This window comes from Arabidopsis thaliana (genome assembly GCF_000001735.4).
Source record: "Arabidopsis thaliana chromosome 1 sequence".
NCBI classification, from domain to species: domain Eukaryota; kingdom Viridiplantae; phylum Streptophyta; class Magnoliopsida; order Brassicales; family Brassicaceae; genus Arabidopsis; species Arabidopsis thaliana.
Window position 1 is genome coordinate 20,559,690 of NC_003070.9, and position 14,765 is coordinate 20,574,454.

Consider the following 14,765-nt stretch of genomic DNA (forward strand, 5'->3'; position numbering starts at 1 on the left):
TATATTTTTATTTTATAGTTTACAATTGTTATTAAGTAACGTCCTGTCAAACCCGTCCCGCCAAACATGTCCCGTAAAAAAACTATTTATTTATATTAATATTGATCTTATTTATGATATGTTTATAAATCATTGTCTATATATTTTTGTCGATGCGGGACGTTGAACCCACACATTTTTTGCCAATTGGTTAATATATATTCATTTTTAAAATTTTGAATCATAAAATATGACGGAAAAAATTAAGATTTTTTTAAACTCTATATATTATATAATGATGTTAAAAATTGTGATATATCAAATTTTTTATAAGTTTAAATATTAATAATGTTTTATAAATTTTAAATATATAAATAATAATATTTAAAAAATTAATATGTTTGCTTATAAGGCAAAAAACTTTGTTTTAAAATATTGTTAACAAATATGTTTATGCTAATTTTAAGGGATTGATTTGAAGTTTGTTGGGATTAAATTTGATTGATAATGTGATTGACAATTTAAATAAAAAATTTAAAGTAAAATTAATTATTTTGGAAAAAAGATTTAATGCTAATGACATTAGATCGTAAATAAGTCCAAGTTCAGGATTTAGCAAAAATGTATATATATATTTTTTTTTTTGGGTATAAACTTGCTTGCAGCGTGATAATTCTCCTTTCAACATATATTTCAAACTAATTTTATAGAAAGAGTCTCTATACAGATATAATATATTAATCTTGGTGGCTATGTTGTTGTTGTTGTTGCTCTGTAGCAGAAGTGTTGAGACAGTTGCCAAGATTATTCGCGAAACTTAGAATCTCGTTATGCGACATTAACGACCTTAGCCCCAAGAAATCTCTCGTCTCTCCTCCACCGTCGTCCACGACGTCGTTCTTCTCTTCTCCGGGGACAAAACCACCGTTGAAAGCTTCTCCTCCACCGTGATGTTGATGATTCATCATGTAATAGTCTTGAAATCCGAAGCCAGGTTCTGGTGGTGAAGTCATCATAGCAGCCATTGTAGTCGTGATCAAGTTATTATAGCTTGACCTCGAAGACCTCTCTTCTTCCTCTGGAGTTGTTGACTTCGTAGAACCCATTTGAGCTGCTTTCTGGAGCAAAGCTGTGGCTGACATAGCCGGCGATGGGTGGGGAAAGCTGGACCTCCCGGTATTCACAGAAGAAGCAACAGGAGGGAACAAATTACCATTGTTGCCATTAGGGTTAGGGTTTGATGAGATAAGCCAAGGAGGGATATTTTGATAGTGATGCTGTGATTCTTCTTGCTTCATAGGACCATGGAGATTGCTGTTGCTGATGATGTTTTGGGATGACGAAGAGAAACCGATGTTTTGTTGTGTTTGATGATGATGATGATGAGGAGAATTTGAAGCTTGGATCATAATAGGGTTTGGCATGGCTCTTGCACTCTCTTCTGCTAATGCATCGCAAAATGCTCTATGAGTTATGAAACTATCCCTCCTGCAATCAATAATTCCACAAATCAAAATAAACGCAACAATTAATCAACAAAACTATGACTTTTTTTGAGGTTTTGGTAGGACCATCTAAAGCATATGCATTATTTGTGTGGGGTGTGTCACGTGTGAATAATAAGATGAGAGATCAATATGCAATAAATGTGTAGCCGTATAAAGGATTTCGATTTTAGGACTCAAGAAATTTAAAAATACAACAACTTAGAAAGAAGTACCACAATAATAAATAGTTGTTTAAATGTAGATTCTTTGAGCTACTTACAATTAATTACCATGTTTGTCCTATTCAAAATTAAATGAAACTAGTCAAAAACCCCAACAGATGGTGTACCATATATTATATGTGTCACTAGTTTTCACATTACACCACTTTTCCAAAGTTTCATCATGCATCATTCACTCTTGTCTACTTCCTAGTAAATAATTAACCTTAGCTTTAAGTATCAATGCACAAATTAAGTTTCATCAAGAACATGTTTAAATCAAGTTGAAATAATTAAGAGTGTCGTTACCTAGAAAAGAGAGTTCCACAGTCGCATTTGTATTCTTTAGTGCCACAAGTCTTAGCATGAGCCTTCCAATCTGATTGCACCGCATATTTCTTGGAACACTTTTCACATTTCCATTTCTTCTCGCCATGTTTTCTGAAGAAATGCTTCTTGATTCCGGTTAAGTCACCAAGAGCTCTCGATGGATGGTGATGGACACAGCCTGGCTCTGGACAAACATAAACTTTCTTCCTAACCACATCTTTGTTTGATCTTTGTTTAAGCTTCCACGGTAGATTATGTCCTCTCTTGTGAAGTTGCAAGTTTTGGTCTCTTTGAAAACCTTTGTTGCAGACCTCACATATGAATCTGTTTGTCGCCATTAGTGTCTTTGGTGATAAGGCCATCACTTCTGCTTCTGGGTCTGAAGAAAAAACACACCAAATAAAGTCCAAAACTTAATCAGGTTATAACTGAAATGTGCTTGAAAAGAAGATTTAACTTAACCCATATTAGAATAAGAGATTTCCAAATAAAGTTTGGATTTTTATTTGGTTTTTGACCATTGTAATAATAGAGATGAGATAGAAGACAAAGTTAAAAGGGTAAAAAAGAATATTCGGAGAGTACCCATAATTCTAAAAACAATAATCGATGATTATTATGAATACGTCCAAACAAAAAAAAACAAAAAAAAAAGTTGATTTTTCTTCTTCTTCATCATCAAGACTATCAAAAGAAACAAACCTGGATTTCCTGGTTGATTTCTCTTCCTCTTAAGAGACGATTGTGGAACAAAACACTGTTCTTGATGATGCTGATTAATGTTAGAGCCACTAGTTTCAGTTCTGTTTCCTGAAGACACACTTGCTTGATCTCCTGAAGCTGATGTTAGATTCGACATGTTCTCTTCCATTTGTTGCTGTTGTTGTTGATGAAATAATATGTCTCTGTTCATCATCATGACCCTTGAAAACCAAAAAAAAAGTTATATATGAGAATAAAATAAAGAGACAAACACTTTTTCAGATCTATGTACAGACAAAGAGTAGTGGAGAAAGAAAAAACACTTAAGCAGAAACATCCAAGAAATTAATGAAACCCATGATTCTAAATATAAAAATTACTTTGTTTGGTTTCAACGCAAGAGACAATCTTTGGTTTTTCTTATGGGAAAGAACAAAAAATAATAACAAGTCTCTGAATTCAAGAGACTGTGTTTGAAAACCTGAACATAAAAACCAGATTTTTTTTTGGGTTCTTGTTCATTTCAAAACATGAAGAAGAAGCTTTAAAGATTGCTTTTTAACAACAAAAATCCAAAATAAGTTGAGAAAACATAAACAAGAACTACTACACATGATGAATAACACAAGAGAAGAAATAAATTAATGACAAAGCAGAAGGAAGAGAATACAAAATACCTAGCTAGAAGAAGGAAAGAGAGAGAGAGGGAGAGATTGTGGATGAGAGAAGAAACTCTTATTATTATCTTTCTATCTCTGTGTGTGATATTTGAAACTTATAAATTCTCAAAACTTAAAAACAATAAAAAAGTGAACCCTACCGCTAATGAAGAAAAGCAAAGAAAAAAATGAAAACTCTTCTGGCTTTGTCATTTTCTGTCTTTTTATTATTATTATTTATTTACACTTACACAGAAGCTCACAGACTCAGAGCAGTCTGTCCTTTTTTAAATTATTATGGTCTGTAAAATTTGTTATTTACATTTACATTTTGTTTTGTATAAAGAAGGTTGAGATATTGGAGAAAATGTTTTTTTTTGGGGGTTCATAAAGAGAGGTGGGCCAAAAATTAAAAATACTTTTGTCACAGTTGTGTGAAAACTGAAAAGCTTGTAGCAGAAAGAGGAGATTGTATAAATAAGCTTATAATTTTGTACGTTTCTCGAGATAGTGAGAAGACATGTTTGAATTCGTTTCATTGTAGTGCATGCACTATGTATTTTCCCTAGGAGTTATTATTTGACTATTCATTGTGAGTCTTCATCATTGTACTAATTTTTATGGATCAGAAGATCATGTAATTTATTGGTTTCCACTTTTGTGACAACATTGTCAAATCTGAATTTAATCTACAGAATATTTTGATGTGTGAGTTCTAGCAACAACAAAAAAACACTAACATCATTTGCCACTATATGCTTAGAAATCTTGAATGTATTGAACAATTCATACTCAGCACTTTTAAAGTAAACTACAATTTCGACAGAGCCATTTTATTATTTTACATCGTGATTTACAGTACTAAAAACATGATTGATTCATTGATTAAAGAGGAAAAAGGTTAACTTTTTTGTATCTTTTTTTTTGGGGTTCATTGAGGCTTTTCATGTGAAAAGAAAAAAGAAGAATGAATGAAAACTAAAAAGGATTAATTATGTTGAAAAATAGTTATGTTTTAGTGACACATGCCCTAACCTAACTTTATGATCTACATCGAGCTATGGACACAAATCATTGACATTTTTGAATTTTCGGAAAATGATAAAACTATATTTCATACGTAGACCATGGTCGGTCCTGCCAAGGTCGTAGACTAGACACCACTAAAAAAAACTCCTTATCTTTATCTACATTTTTGAATTAAAAACAAATACTGACCAAAACTTTGATTAATACTGTTATATGGTATTAAGAGTTTTTAACCATTTTAAGAGTTTAAATCCATGTTTTATTTATGGTATATCATACGTACGTGTAGTATAAAAATAAATAAATTATAATGAGTATATCTATAAAATTTGCAGTTATATATAATGGTCTGAAAAATTTAAGATTGACCATACTATTCCATAATACCTTTTCCTTACGAGTGGCCTTGGACTACATATTTCACTATTATTCAATAGTCGATACTCGATAATAGTGCCGATTACTTAACACATTTCTAAATTTGGAACACAAAAAAAGTTACATATTACTAAATTATTATATGGCTAACAAAATTAAAAGTTAACAGTATAGTTTATCAATGTTCATTAATAAAATTATTTAGATATATATCTTACCGCCAGATCCGAGATTATTTGAAGAAATAATTTCATAAATGTCCGTTCACTCACATCAGAACGTCATTCAATTTGGTGACACCCATGGCCATGCATCTATAATGTGAACTTTTGATTATAAATTCTCATTCGCTATTCACACGACGTTATACACAAAAACTAATTTTCTTATAAACAGATTATATAAAAGACAATATACATGGATGATATTTTTAGTACGTACGTGTAGTATAAAAATTATTTGAAGATATTTTTAGAGTATCATAAGTCCAAAAATTATTTTTATATTGATAAAACAATTAGAATGATCTTGATCAGTATCAGCCCAATAATATTTATGATACTAGTATCATCTGACGTGGTTTTCCCTAATTGGTCATATTTGTCAAAAGCAAAAAAAAAAAAGGTACTAAATAAACATTATAAATAATATTATAAAAATTCTGAATGATACTTTGTAATATCACCTATGAACATACTCTAAGTCACTCCAGTTAATCCATTTTGCAGTAGGATATAATATTTGGAGGGTATTTGCGGTGACTGTTAATGGCTACAATCCTAAAAGCACCTCTAACCTTAAATTGTCTTGCTTTCTGACAACGGTTTTACGAATTACTCGTATCCATTATATTCTAGTTACACTTGTTATGCTTGTTTATTCCAATCCCTTCTTCTACACTGTTTATTTCGTAGTCACACCATAATATGATAGTGATAATTATATGCAAAACATAGGCCAATGACAATTTCAGGTCGACGTCTCCACGTCGGCAACGCGTGGCTCTGGATTTTACAATAATAATAATAATATATCGACGTAAGTTTTGTATAACTGAAAGACAATAATCCAATTATTTGATTGAAGAAAATAGGGTGTCGTTGTATAATTCACGTTTGGTTAAAAAAAAAATGTTCTTTTTGGAAGTAAGTCATTAAAAGTGGAAAAAAGTCATTAAAAAAAATCAACAATATATTATTGTAAATTTTCTTAGCACATAAACCTTTGCCCAATGTCATTTTCGAACTGTAATCATAGACTTATAATAGTCATAAGTTTGAATGTTGGTTAATAAGACAAACGGAAAAATAAGGTGCACATATTATATAGTTTTACTTAAAAATAACATCGTGTGTATTCTATAAATCATAGACTTTTTTTTGGTGAACGATTCTATAAAGCATAGACTAAAGCCTTAATATTATTATAATGTTTACTTGTTATGGTATTCCCGTTATCTACTGACTACTGCAACTTAATTAGGGAGAGGGAATCTCTCATCTACTGATCTAGAGTTTCTAGACATATATAGCCATATAGGTGAAACTTGAAAGTGAGAGGTCGATGAAACCGTAGACGACCAATAATACACATGGCATGCGGTGATTGGCTTGTACTTCTAAGCAAACGAGTCATGATTGGTTTTGACTCTTATGCGAGACACGCGGTCAGACGACCTTTCGGACATCCCGTTCCCAATGTTTCCGTTTCCGGTATGCTTGAAACGCGTCGTTTGGGTCCCAATTTTCAATCGAACAAGACCGGTTATCGATCCTCTAAACTAATTGCAAACCAAACCAAGGAAGCCGGTAAGGAGGTAACTGAGAGAAGAGAACAAAGGCTATAAACATTTGTGGGCTTAAATCTTTCTCCCATAGGCCTAAACAGAGAATGGTCCTTTACTTAAGTGTTTCTTAAAAAATTAACGATGGTTGACTCACTCAATTGTCATCAAATTAAGGTTACTTAATTGATTGGTCTTTGATTAATGGATTTATATCTGCAGTTACGTGCCCACTTGTCCATTATTGATCTCTTTTGAACCATGTGAAAAGCTAACACCATGAGAGTTTTAAAGATAAAACTCATTTGTACTTAAGCATTTATACCGAACAAAGAGAGAACAAAAGAAACAGAACAACAATGGCGAAATTAAATCGTTCCAACATTGGTCTCTCACTGTTACTATCTATGTTCCTCGCAAACTTTATCACCGATCTTGAAGCTTCTTCTCATCAAGATCTCAACCAACCGTACCGGACCGGTTATCACTTTCAACCTCTCAAAAATTGGATGAACGGTATGTAACGTACCGATCTTGATCTGGTTTCTTTATAATCTCTAAAATCCATCGATGTGTGTATTCATTCATCCTCAAAACTAACATCTTTTATTCTCTTATGGATTCCGTTATGTTCGATGAAATCTAATTCGACCAACAAAAATAAAAATCCAGATCCTAATGGTTAGTTCTCTTTATTCATATTTCTAAAAATATTATTAAATCAAATGTACAAAAAGATACAATTATACGTATTTGTTTTTGTTGGGTACGTAGGACCAATGATATACAAAGGAATATACCATCTTTTTTACCAATATAACCCATACGGTGCCGTTTGGGATGTGAGAATCGTGTGGGGACACTCCACGTCAGTTGACTTAGTCAACTGGATTTCACAACCTCCAGCTTTTAATCCATCTCAGCCGTCAGATATCAACGGTTGTTGGTCAGGCTCCGTCACGATTCTACCAAACGGCAAACCTGTGATCCTCTACACCGGCATTGACCAAAACAAAGGTCAAGTCCAAAACGTCGCCGTTCCGGTTAACATCTCTGATCCTTATCTCCGAGAATGGTCAAAACCGCCGCAAAATCCTCTAATGACAACTAACGCGGTTAACGGAATTAACCCGGACCGGTTTCGTGATCCGACCACCGCGTGGCTTGGACGTGACGGAGAATGGCGAGTAATCGTCGGAAGCTCGACGGACGATCGACGAGGATTAGCGATTCTTTACAAAAGCAGAGATTTCTTCAACTGGACGCAATCAATGAAGCCTTTACATTACGAAGACTTAACCGGAATGTGGGAATGTCCTGATTTTTTCCCGGTTTCGATAACCGGATCGGACGGTGTAGAAACGTCGTCGGTTGGTGAGAATGGGATTAAGCATGTGCTTAAAGTGAGTTTGATTGAGACATTGCATGATTATTACACGATTGGGAGTTATGATCGTGAGAAAGATGTTTACGTACCGGATCTTGGGTTTGTGCAAAACGAATCAGCTCCGAGGTTAGATTACGGGAAATATTACGCGTCGAAAACGTTTTACGATGATGTTAAAAAACGAAGGATCTTGTGGGGTTGGGTTAATGAATCGTCTCCAGCTAAAGATGATATTGAGAAGGGTTGGTCTGGTCTTCAGGTACATTTGAATTTGCCCTACATTATAATTCGCTTACTGTGAAATAACTTTGGTTTCAGTTTTTTTTTTGTTTTTTTATGACCACTCCCGACCGAGGACTTAAATTAACCTGTTTTTGTTATCTTGATTTGGTAAGTCATTTCCGAGGAAAATATGGCTCGATGAATCAGGAAAGGAATTGCTACAGTGGCCGATTGAAGAGATTGAGACATTGCGTGGGCAACAAGTCAACTGGCAAAAGAAAGTTCTCAAAGCAGGATCTACTCTCCAAGTTCATGGTGTCACTGCTGCGCAGGTATGACTCAAACCTTATTCCTTAAACTTGGCCATATCAATGGTGAATCCGAATCTAGTATTGGGAATTGACCTAAAACTACTTAGTTTTTCTTTTAGCAAAGTGTGTTTCTTGCTTATTTTGTTTTTGGTATTGAGCAGGCAGATGTTGAGGTATCGTTCAAGGTGAAGGAATTGGAAAAGGCGGATGTGATTGAACCGAGTTGGACCGATCCACAAAAGATATGTAGTCAGGGAGATTTATCGGTTATGTCGGGTTTAGGACCATTTGGTTTGATGGTTTTGGCATCCAATGACATGGAAGAGTACACGTCCGTTTACTTCAGAATTTTCAAGTCAAATGACGATACTAACAAGAAGACTAAATACGTGGTGTTGATGTGCAGTGACCAAAGCAGGTATATATATCTCCTCTCTACTAAATCAAGTAAAAGATACGTTTAGATTATCTTCTCGTATTTAAATAAAATGCTAAAGAGATTTTTGTTTTAATGGTGGTATTCACAGATCATCGTTAAATGATGAAAATGATAAATCAACCTTTGGTGCTTTTGTTGCGATAGACCCTTCTCACCAAACAATTTCTCTTAGGACTTTGGTAAGGTTTTAGTATATGAAAGCTATTCCCTTAAAAAAGTGTCATGTATCAAGCTAGTGAGTATATCCTTTATATACTTGAAACATATGCTATGGAATTGATTAGTGTTTTCTTCTTTTTCTTTTTGTAGATTGATCACTCGATAGTGGAGAGTTATGGTGGAGGAGGCAGAACATGTATAACCTCAAGAGTGTATCCAAAATTGGCAATCGGAGAAAATGCAAATCTGTTTGTCTTCAACAAAGGCACTCAAAGTGTTGATATCTTGACCCTAAGTGCTTGGAGTTTAAAGTCTGCTCAAATCAATGGCGACTTAATGTCACCATTTATTGAGCGTGAAGAGTCACGCTCACCTAATCATCAGTTTTGAATGAAAAATATTTTACATTGTACGGGTAAAACGAAATATATAAGAGATTATTACATATTAAGAGATATTAACATTCTTATTTTACCATTCACTTCCAAATTTGAAGATTTTACTTTTGGTGTATATGTTATTTTTACGCAGAGATTATACGTTTTTTTTTCATTTGAAATTTAAGCTTTTCTATTATTTGAAAGAAATTTTTGTATAAATAAACTTTTTTTGAAGGAGTGAAAACCAGTAAAATATATATTTTGGAAGGAAATTTTAGATAATATTAATAGGGTAGAAATTATTTGTTAATTTTTCTGTTGATAGATTTTGTGAATTTTATTTCACATTTTAAAAGAAAAATATGCGAGAACGACACCGTTTCAAATAAGAAACGCTTTCTTCTTGCATTGGCTATCTTTCCATTGCTCTCAGCTACTTCCTCTATCTGAGAGAATAGTCCAGGTCCGAGGAAGAAGAAAGCAACGAAGAAGACGATAATGGCGATCAGGATTCGAATCTCCGGAACTCTCTTACTATCTTTCTTATTCTTCTCCACTCTTCACGCTTTCTATCTTCCCGGTGTCGCTCCTCGCGATTTTCAGAAGGTACTCTATTTCTGGTTATTCCGATCTCACTTTTGATTACATTATCAATCTAGGGTTTCTGATATCAAGTGCGATTGCTTTGACGTGTAATTCAATCCAGATCTGTGGGAAATTATTGCGTTTGGTATTGTCGAAGGATCTTTAAGCGTTTTCAGTGTAGGAGTGCCAATAAGAGAATGTAGGAATATGTGAAATTGAATTGATGATCAGCTTACAGGTTGTCTAATGGAAGCTTTTGAGCTCATGTTTATGCTAACCTTGCTTGTTCTGTGATCACAGGGTGATCCTCTTTATGTGAAAGTGAACAAATTATCGTCTACAAAGACTCAGCTTCCTTATGATTTCTACTACCTGAATTACTGTAAGCCTCCGAAGATCTTGAATACCGGCGAAAATTTGGGGGAGGTTCTCAGAGGAGATCGCATTGAGAATTCGGTTTATACTGTAAGCAAAACTCTGTCCATTTCATCTTTGTACCTTAATCTCTCATCATCTGATGTTGAGACTTTGGATTCTGTTTCAGTTTGAAATGTTGGAGGATCAGCCCTGTAGAGTAGGCTGCCGTGTTAGAGTTGATGCAGAGTCTGCTAAAAATTTCAGGGAAAAGATTGATTATGAATACCGAGCTAATATGTAAGTTTAGATTTTTATATGCTAATCCTAGATTTGTGTGAAGTAGTTTTGATTCATACTTTCAGTTTTATTATTAAATGTCTATAGGATTCTTGATAATCTTCCAGTAGCTGTTCTTCGACAAAGAAAAGATGGAATTCAGTCAACGACTTATGAGCATGGTTACCGTGTTGGCTTTAAAGGGAGTTATGAAGGGGTAACACGTCTCTTTAACCTATGACCAAACTCTTTACTTTTTAAGCATTTTCTTGTACCAATCTGGAGTAGTATGCTTTGCTTTTGTAGAGTAAAGAGAAAAAATACTTTATCCATAACCACTTGAGTTTCCGAGTCATGTACCACAGAGACCAAGAGTCTGAATCTTCTCGCATTGTTGGTTTTGAGGTTACGCCTAACAGGTATTGTCTACTTGGTTATCATCAACGTTATTGAAGAGTATGATTTTGTCTCGATTCTTATAAGCTACCCTTTTTCTCTCTCTCTTTTTGGTAAGTGTATTGCATGAGTACAAAGAGTGGGATGAAAACAATCCCCAATTAACAACATGCAACAAAGACACAAAGAATTTGATCCAAAGCAACACTGTTCCTCAAGAAGTCGAGGAAGGAAAAGAAATTGTGTTTACATATGATGTCGCCTTTAAGGTAACTAATTTACTCTGGAGAACTCTTTATTTATGCGCTGTAAACATATTATGAAGTATGAAATATGCAGGAGAGTGTTATCAAATGGGCTTCGCGCTGGGACACATACTTGCTTATGAACGATGATCAAATCCACTGGTTTTCAATCATAAACTCGCTTATGATTGTCCTTTTCCTCTCTGGAATGGTAGCGATGATCATGATGAGAACTTTATACAAGGATATTTCAAACTACAATCAGCTCGAGACCCAAGACGAGGCTCAGGAAGAAACCGGATGGAAGCTTGTACATGGAGATGTCTTTAGGACGCCCATGAACTCTGGGTTACTGTGTGTTTATGTCGGCACAGGTGTTCAGATTTTCGGTATGACTCTTGTGACAATGATCTTTGCATTGCTGGGCTTCTTATCTCCATCCAACAGAGGAGGGCTCACGACTGCCATGGTTCTCTTATGGGTATTCATGGGCATATTTGCTGGTTACTCATCTTCTCGTCTTCACAAAATGTTCAAAGGGAATGAGTGGAAAAGAATCACCTTGAAGACTGCATTCATGTTTCCCGGTATACTCTTCGCGATCTTCTTCGTTCTCAACACACTCATATGGGGAGAACGATCATCTGGAGCCATTCCCTTTAGTACAATGTTTGCTCTGGTCTGTCTCTGGTTTGGAATCTCTGTCCCACTAGTCTTCATTGGTAGCTACCTCGGTCACAAAAAACCAGCAATCGAAGATCCAGTCAAAACTAACAAGATCCCGAGACAAGTACCAGAGCAACCTTGGTACATGAAACCTGGGTTTTCCATACTAATTGGAGGCATCCTTCCATTTGGAGCAGTCTTCATCGAGCTCTTCTTCATCCTAACATCAATCTGGCTCAATCAATTCTACTACATCTTCGGATTCCTCTTCATCGTGTTCTTGATCTTGATTGTGACCTGCGCAGAGATCACAATTGTCCTCTGCTACTTTCAGCTCTGCAGTGAAGACTACAATTGGTGTTGGAGAGCATACCTCACATCAGGCTCATCTTCACTTTACCTCTTCCTCTACTCCGTCTTCTACTTCTTCACAAAGCTTGAGATCTCAAAACTGGTATCAGGAGTGCTCTACTTCGGGTACATGATCATTATCTCTTACTCGTTTTTCGTGCTAACCGGCTCAATCGGTTTCTACGCATGTTTGTGGTTCGTTAGAAAGATCTACTCCTCAGTGAAGATTGACTGAGATTAGTTAAATTGACATAACTTTTGATGCCTCTTGAGGTTTTGTTGGGTGGTTTAGTTGTAGTTGAAACAAATATTTTACCAAACCTTTGTAATGTTTTGATGAATGGATAATATATTCAAAACGCAACGCTGTGTAGATCGTTATAACTAATATCAATAAGAAGATGTTAAAAAAAAATATATATATTCAAAACATTTTTAATGATACAGACTGTAACTACAATATAGTAAAGTTTATTTGAAAGATGGTTTGTTTGAGCCAGCTTCCTTAACCATTCTCTCTGTTGAAGAACCACTTGAGAATCCTAGCTTCTGCATCATTTCTTCCAGTCTTTTCCCGTTTGATAGATACAAATACCCAATCTGATTGAACAGACGAAAAACGCGTTTTACGCATGGTAGAAGAGTACAGATTTGTATGAGTTTCAGATTTGAGCAAACTTACTAGTGTTTCCAATGATGAGGCCTTGTTATAAACAGCAACACCGGCACGTCTAGTTGACCGTGTTTTAACCGAGCCTACGTTTTTTCCCCACCGAAGTATATCTCTGAAACCAACAAACTTAGCATCAGATCGATCTATCTTTGCTGTCTCAAACAAAAAGCTTGGAACGTGTGTAGCATGTGATTCAAATAGTCATAATATCTTCATGCATCTTTCAGATAATGGAGAGATGTAAAGACAAAAATTTGATGCTAAAATATGTATGAATTTGCCCGCAAAATAACAAGTTTTTGAAACCGACCTTTCATCTTTCGTTAAGAAGTCATCATCAACAAGCTTCTGCAGCAAAGCATACTGAAGAAGAAAGACACAGATAATAGTTAGCTCAAACAGGAACAATGATAACAAAACCAATGCAGATCGTATATTGAGTATTAGTAAGCTAATAGATGCTGATCTACATTGCAGGCCTAAAGTAGAAATAAAAGCTTCGCACACCATATGAAATTGCAAACAAAAATGTGAATCAGAGAAAAGCAGAGATACATGTATGTGGAAGTACGAATGTTTACAGCTGTACACAAAAGGGTAGAAATAGAAGATAGAAAAACATACTTGTGCTTCACATCGCACCACTGCTCTAACACGGTCATTATATTCTTCAATACTAAGTGGAGGAAAAAGAAAATGCCTACGAGCATATATCTACAAAGCCAAGAAAAAAAATGGTTAAACAGAGTAGAAAATTACGAATATCAACAGAGTGACTGTCTTAATATTGTAAACACTATCAGCCTTACATTCTTGCATCCTAAAACAGCAAGGCTTAAGTACAAAAACTTGTCTACAATAAGCTAATCATGATTATCTTAATGCTAGAAACACTAACATAATCATCATCTGACACTATTGCAACCTAAAACAACAAGGACTAAGCAGAAAAAACTTGTCAATATCACATAACACAAACTCATAGTGGCTGCCTTAATGCTACAATCACTGAAAATGATCATCATTTGACATTCTTGCATCCTAAAGAACAAGCTCATAGTAACTATCTTAATGCTATAAACACTAACATAATCATCACTTGGTATCCTTGGATCCTAAACTTGTCTAAAATCACGAAGACTAAAACAACAGGGATTAAGTACAAAAAAACTTTTCTTAAATCACTGAAGAACAACTAACCTCATAGATTGAATCGCCAATATAAGCTAATGAGGCAGCATTGAAGACAGATCTAGGTTTCTCCACTTTTGGTGGACTTGGAAACCATTTCTCATATCCAACACAAGTATCATCAAATCCATCACCAATATCTACATAAAACCAGAAATTTAGTATGAATCATGAATTGGACATAACAAAGAGAGAGTTCTAAACAATTATTCAGGACCCAATTCGTTACCTTTGCTTGCAGGACGTTTGAGTAAATCAGAAACGGAGACGCTTAAGTTTGTCGCCGGAGAAGATGAAGAAGGAGACGACGGTGGAACAAAAGAACTCAAATTAGAATTTTTCTTAACATTGCGTGGCGCATTGGGATTGTATCGGAGCTTCGGCTGCGTATCTAAAGCAGCTCTCACTATAGTAGAGCTCGCTGATAGAATCGCCATTTTTGAAAAAACCTTTCAGCTTTTTATTTTTTAAGCTTCCCTTATGTTTTGACGGTAATAAGATCAGGCGGTGACATTTATTTATCCACGTGGCGTGTTTTTACTTGTCTGTTTCACAAAAA

General features: G+C 34.9%; 4 protein-coding genes across 10 annotated transcripts; 2 read left to right on the forward strand and 2 right to left on the reverse strand.

Annotated features, from left to right (window-relative positions):
• Positions 1–568: 568 nt before the first annotated feature.
• Positions 569–3,580, reverse strand: IDD7 (indeterminate(ID)-domain 7). Of its 3 annotated transcripts, none has more exons than NM_104384.4 (4): positions 3,397–3,580; positions 2,720–2,940; positions 1,997–2,396; positions 569–1,467 (listed from the first exon to the last, which is right to left on the reverse strand). In NM_104384.4, the coding sequence occupies exons 2-4, from the start codon at positions 2,934–2,936 to the stop codon at positions 717–719; spliced, it is 1,368 nt and encodes a 455-aa protein (NP_175907.2). In that variant the 5' UTR covers positions 2,937–2,940; positions 3,397–3,580; the 3' UTR covers positions 569–716. The 3 variants fall into 3 exon arrangements, with proteins under 3 accessions (NP_175907.2, NP_001322629.1, NP_001322628.1); NM_001333689.1 differs by having other exon boundaries at positions 3,100–3,580; NM_001333688.1 differs by having other exon boundaries at positions 2,720–3,580.
• Positions 3,581–6,340: 2,760 nt separating this feature from the next.
• FRUCT5 (beta-fructofuranosidase 5) lies at positions 6,341–9,633 on the forward strand. Of its 4 annotated transcripts, NM_104385.4 has the most exons (7): positions 6,796–7,084; positions 7,241–7,249; positions 7,343–8,214; positions 8,351–8,509; positions 8,650–8,906; positions 9,016–9,106; positions 9,237–9,633. In NM_104385.4, the coding sequence occupies exons 1-7, from the start codon at positions 6,928–6,930 to the stop codon at positions 9,474–9,476; spliced, it is 1,785 nt and encodes a 594-aa protein (NP_564676.1). In that variant the 5' UTR covers positions 6,796–6,927; the 3' UTR covers positions 9,477–9,633. The 4 variants fall into 4 exon arrangements, with proteins under 4 accessions (NP_001185230.1, NP_564676.1, NP_001320753.1 ...); NM_001198301.1 differs by lacking the exons at positions 6,796–7,084; positions 7,241–7,249 and adding an exon at positions 6,341–6,497 and having other exon boundaries at positions 9,237–9,597; NM_001333690.1 differs by having other exon boundaries at positions 6,796–7,249.
• A 250-nt stretch (positions 9,634–9,883) lies between these two features.
• On the forward strand, positions 9,884–12,800 carry TMN6 (Endomembrane protein 70 protein family). Its single transcript, NM_104386.3, has 7 exons — positions 9,884–10,072; positions 10,352–10,516; positions 10,596–10,705; positions 10,793–10,901; positions 10,991–11,103; positions 11,199–11,349; positions 11,420–12,800. The coding sequence occupies exons 1-7, from the start codon at positions 9,965–9,967 to the stop codon at positions 12,575–12,577; spliced, it is 1,914 nt and encodes a 637-aa protein (NP_175909.1). The 5' UTR covers positions 9,884–9,964; the 3' UTR covers positions 12,578–12,800.
• Positions 12,716–14,693, reverse strand: AT1G55140 (Ribonuclease III family protein). Of its 2 annotated transcripts, none has more exons than NM_104387.4 (6): positions 14,436–14,693; positions 14,216–14,346; positions 13,640–13,729; positions 13,326–13,378; positions 13,025–13,127; positions 12,716–12,942 (listed from the first exon to the last, which is right to left on the reverse strand). In NM_104387.4, the coding sequence occupies exons 1-6, from the start codon at positions 14,641–14,643 to the stop codon at positions 12,814–12,816; spliced, it is 714 nt and encodes a 237-aa protein (NP_175910.2). In that variant the 5' UTR covers positions 14,644–14,693; the 3' UTR covers positions 12,716–12,813. The 2 variants fall into 2 exon arrangements, with proteins under 2 accessions (NP_175910.2, NP_001077721.1); NM_001084252.1 differs by having other exon boundaries at positions 13,025–13,125; positions 13,322–13,378; positions 14,436–14,659.
• Positions 14,694–14,765: the final 72 nt, after the last annotated feature.

Bases quoted from the DNA above. Each gene is read 5' to 3' on its own strand.
- IDD7 (NM_104384.4), bottom strand. From the start codon at position 2,936: ATGATGATGAACAGAGACATATTATTTCATCAACAACAACAGCAACAA. The intron at 2,397-2,719 runs GTTTGTTTCTTT...TTTTTTCTTCAG, and splicing joins AAATCAACCAGGAAATCCAG to ACCCAGAAGCAGAAGTGATG. The intron at 1,468-1,996 runs GTAACGACACTC...TATTGATTGCAG, and splicing joins TGTGGAACTCTCTTTTCTAG to GAGGGATAGTTTCATAACTC.
- FRUCT5 (NM_104385.4), top strand. From the start codon at position 6,928: ATGGCGAAATTAAATCGTTCCAACATTGGTCTCTCACTGTTACTATCT. The intron at 8,510-8,649 runs GTATGACTCAAA...GGTATTGAGCAG, and splicing joins ATGGTGTCACTGCTGCGCAG to GCAGATGTTGAGGTATCGTT. The intron at 9,107-9,236 runs GTAAGGTTTTAG...TTCTTTTTGTAG, and splicing joins CAATTTCTCTTAGGACTTTG to ATTGATCACTCGATAGTGGA.
- TMN6 (NM_104386.3), top strand. From the start codon at position 9,965: ATGGCGATCAGGATTCGAATCTCCGGAACTCTCTTACTATCTTTCTTA. The intron at 10,517-10,595 runs GTAAGCAAAACT...ATTCTGTTTCAG, and splicing joins TTGAGAATTCGGTTTATACT to TTTGAAATGTTGGAGGATCA. The intron at 10,902-10,990 runs GTAACACGTCTC...TTGCTTTTGTAG, and splicing joins TTAAAGGGAGTTATGAAGGG to AGTAAAGAGAAAAAATACTT.
- AT1G55140 (NM_104387.4), bottom strand. From the start codon at position 14,643: ATGGCGATTCTATCAGCGAGCTCTACTATAGTGAGAGCTGCTTTAGAT. The intron at 13,730-14,215 runs GTTAGTTGTTCT...TTGGCTTTGTAG, and splicing joins TTGGCGATTCAATCTATGAG to ATATATGCTCGTAGGCATTT. The intron at 12,943-13,024 runs GTAAGTTTGCTC...CTGTTCAATCAG, and splicing joins CCTCATCATTGGAAACACTA to ATTGGGTATTTGTATCTATC.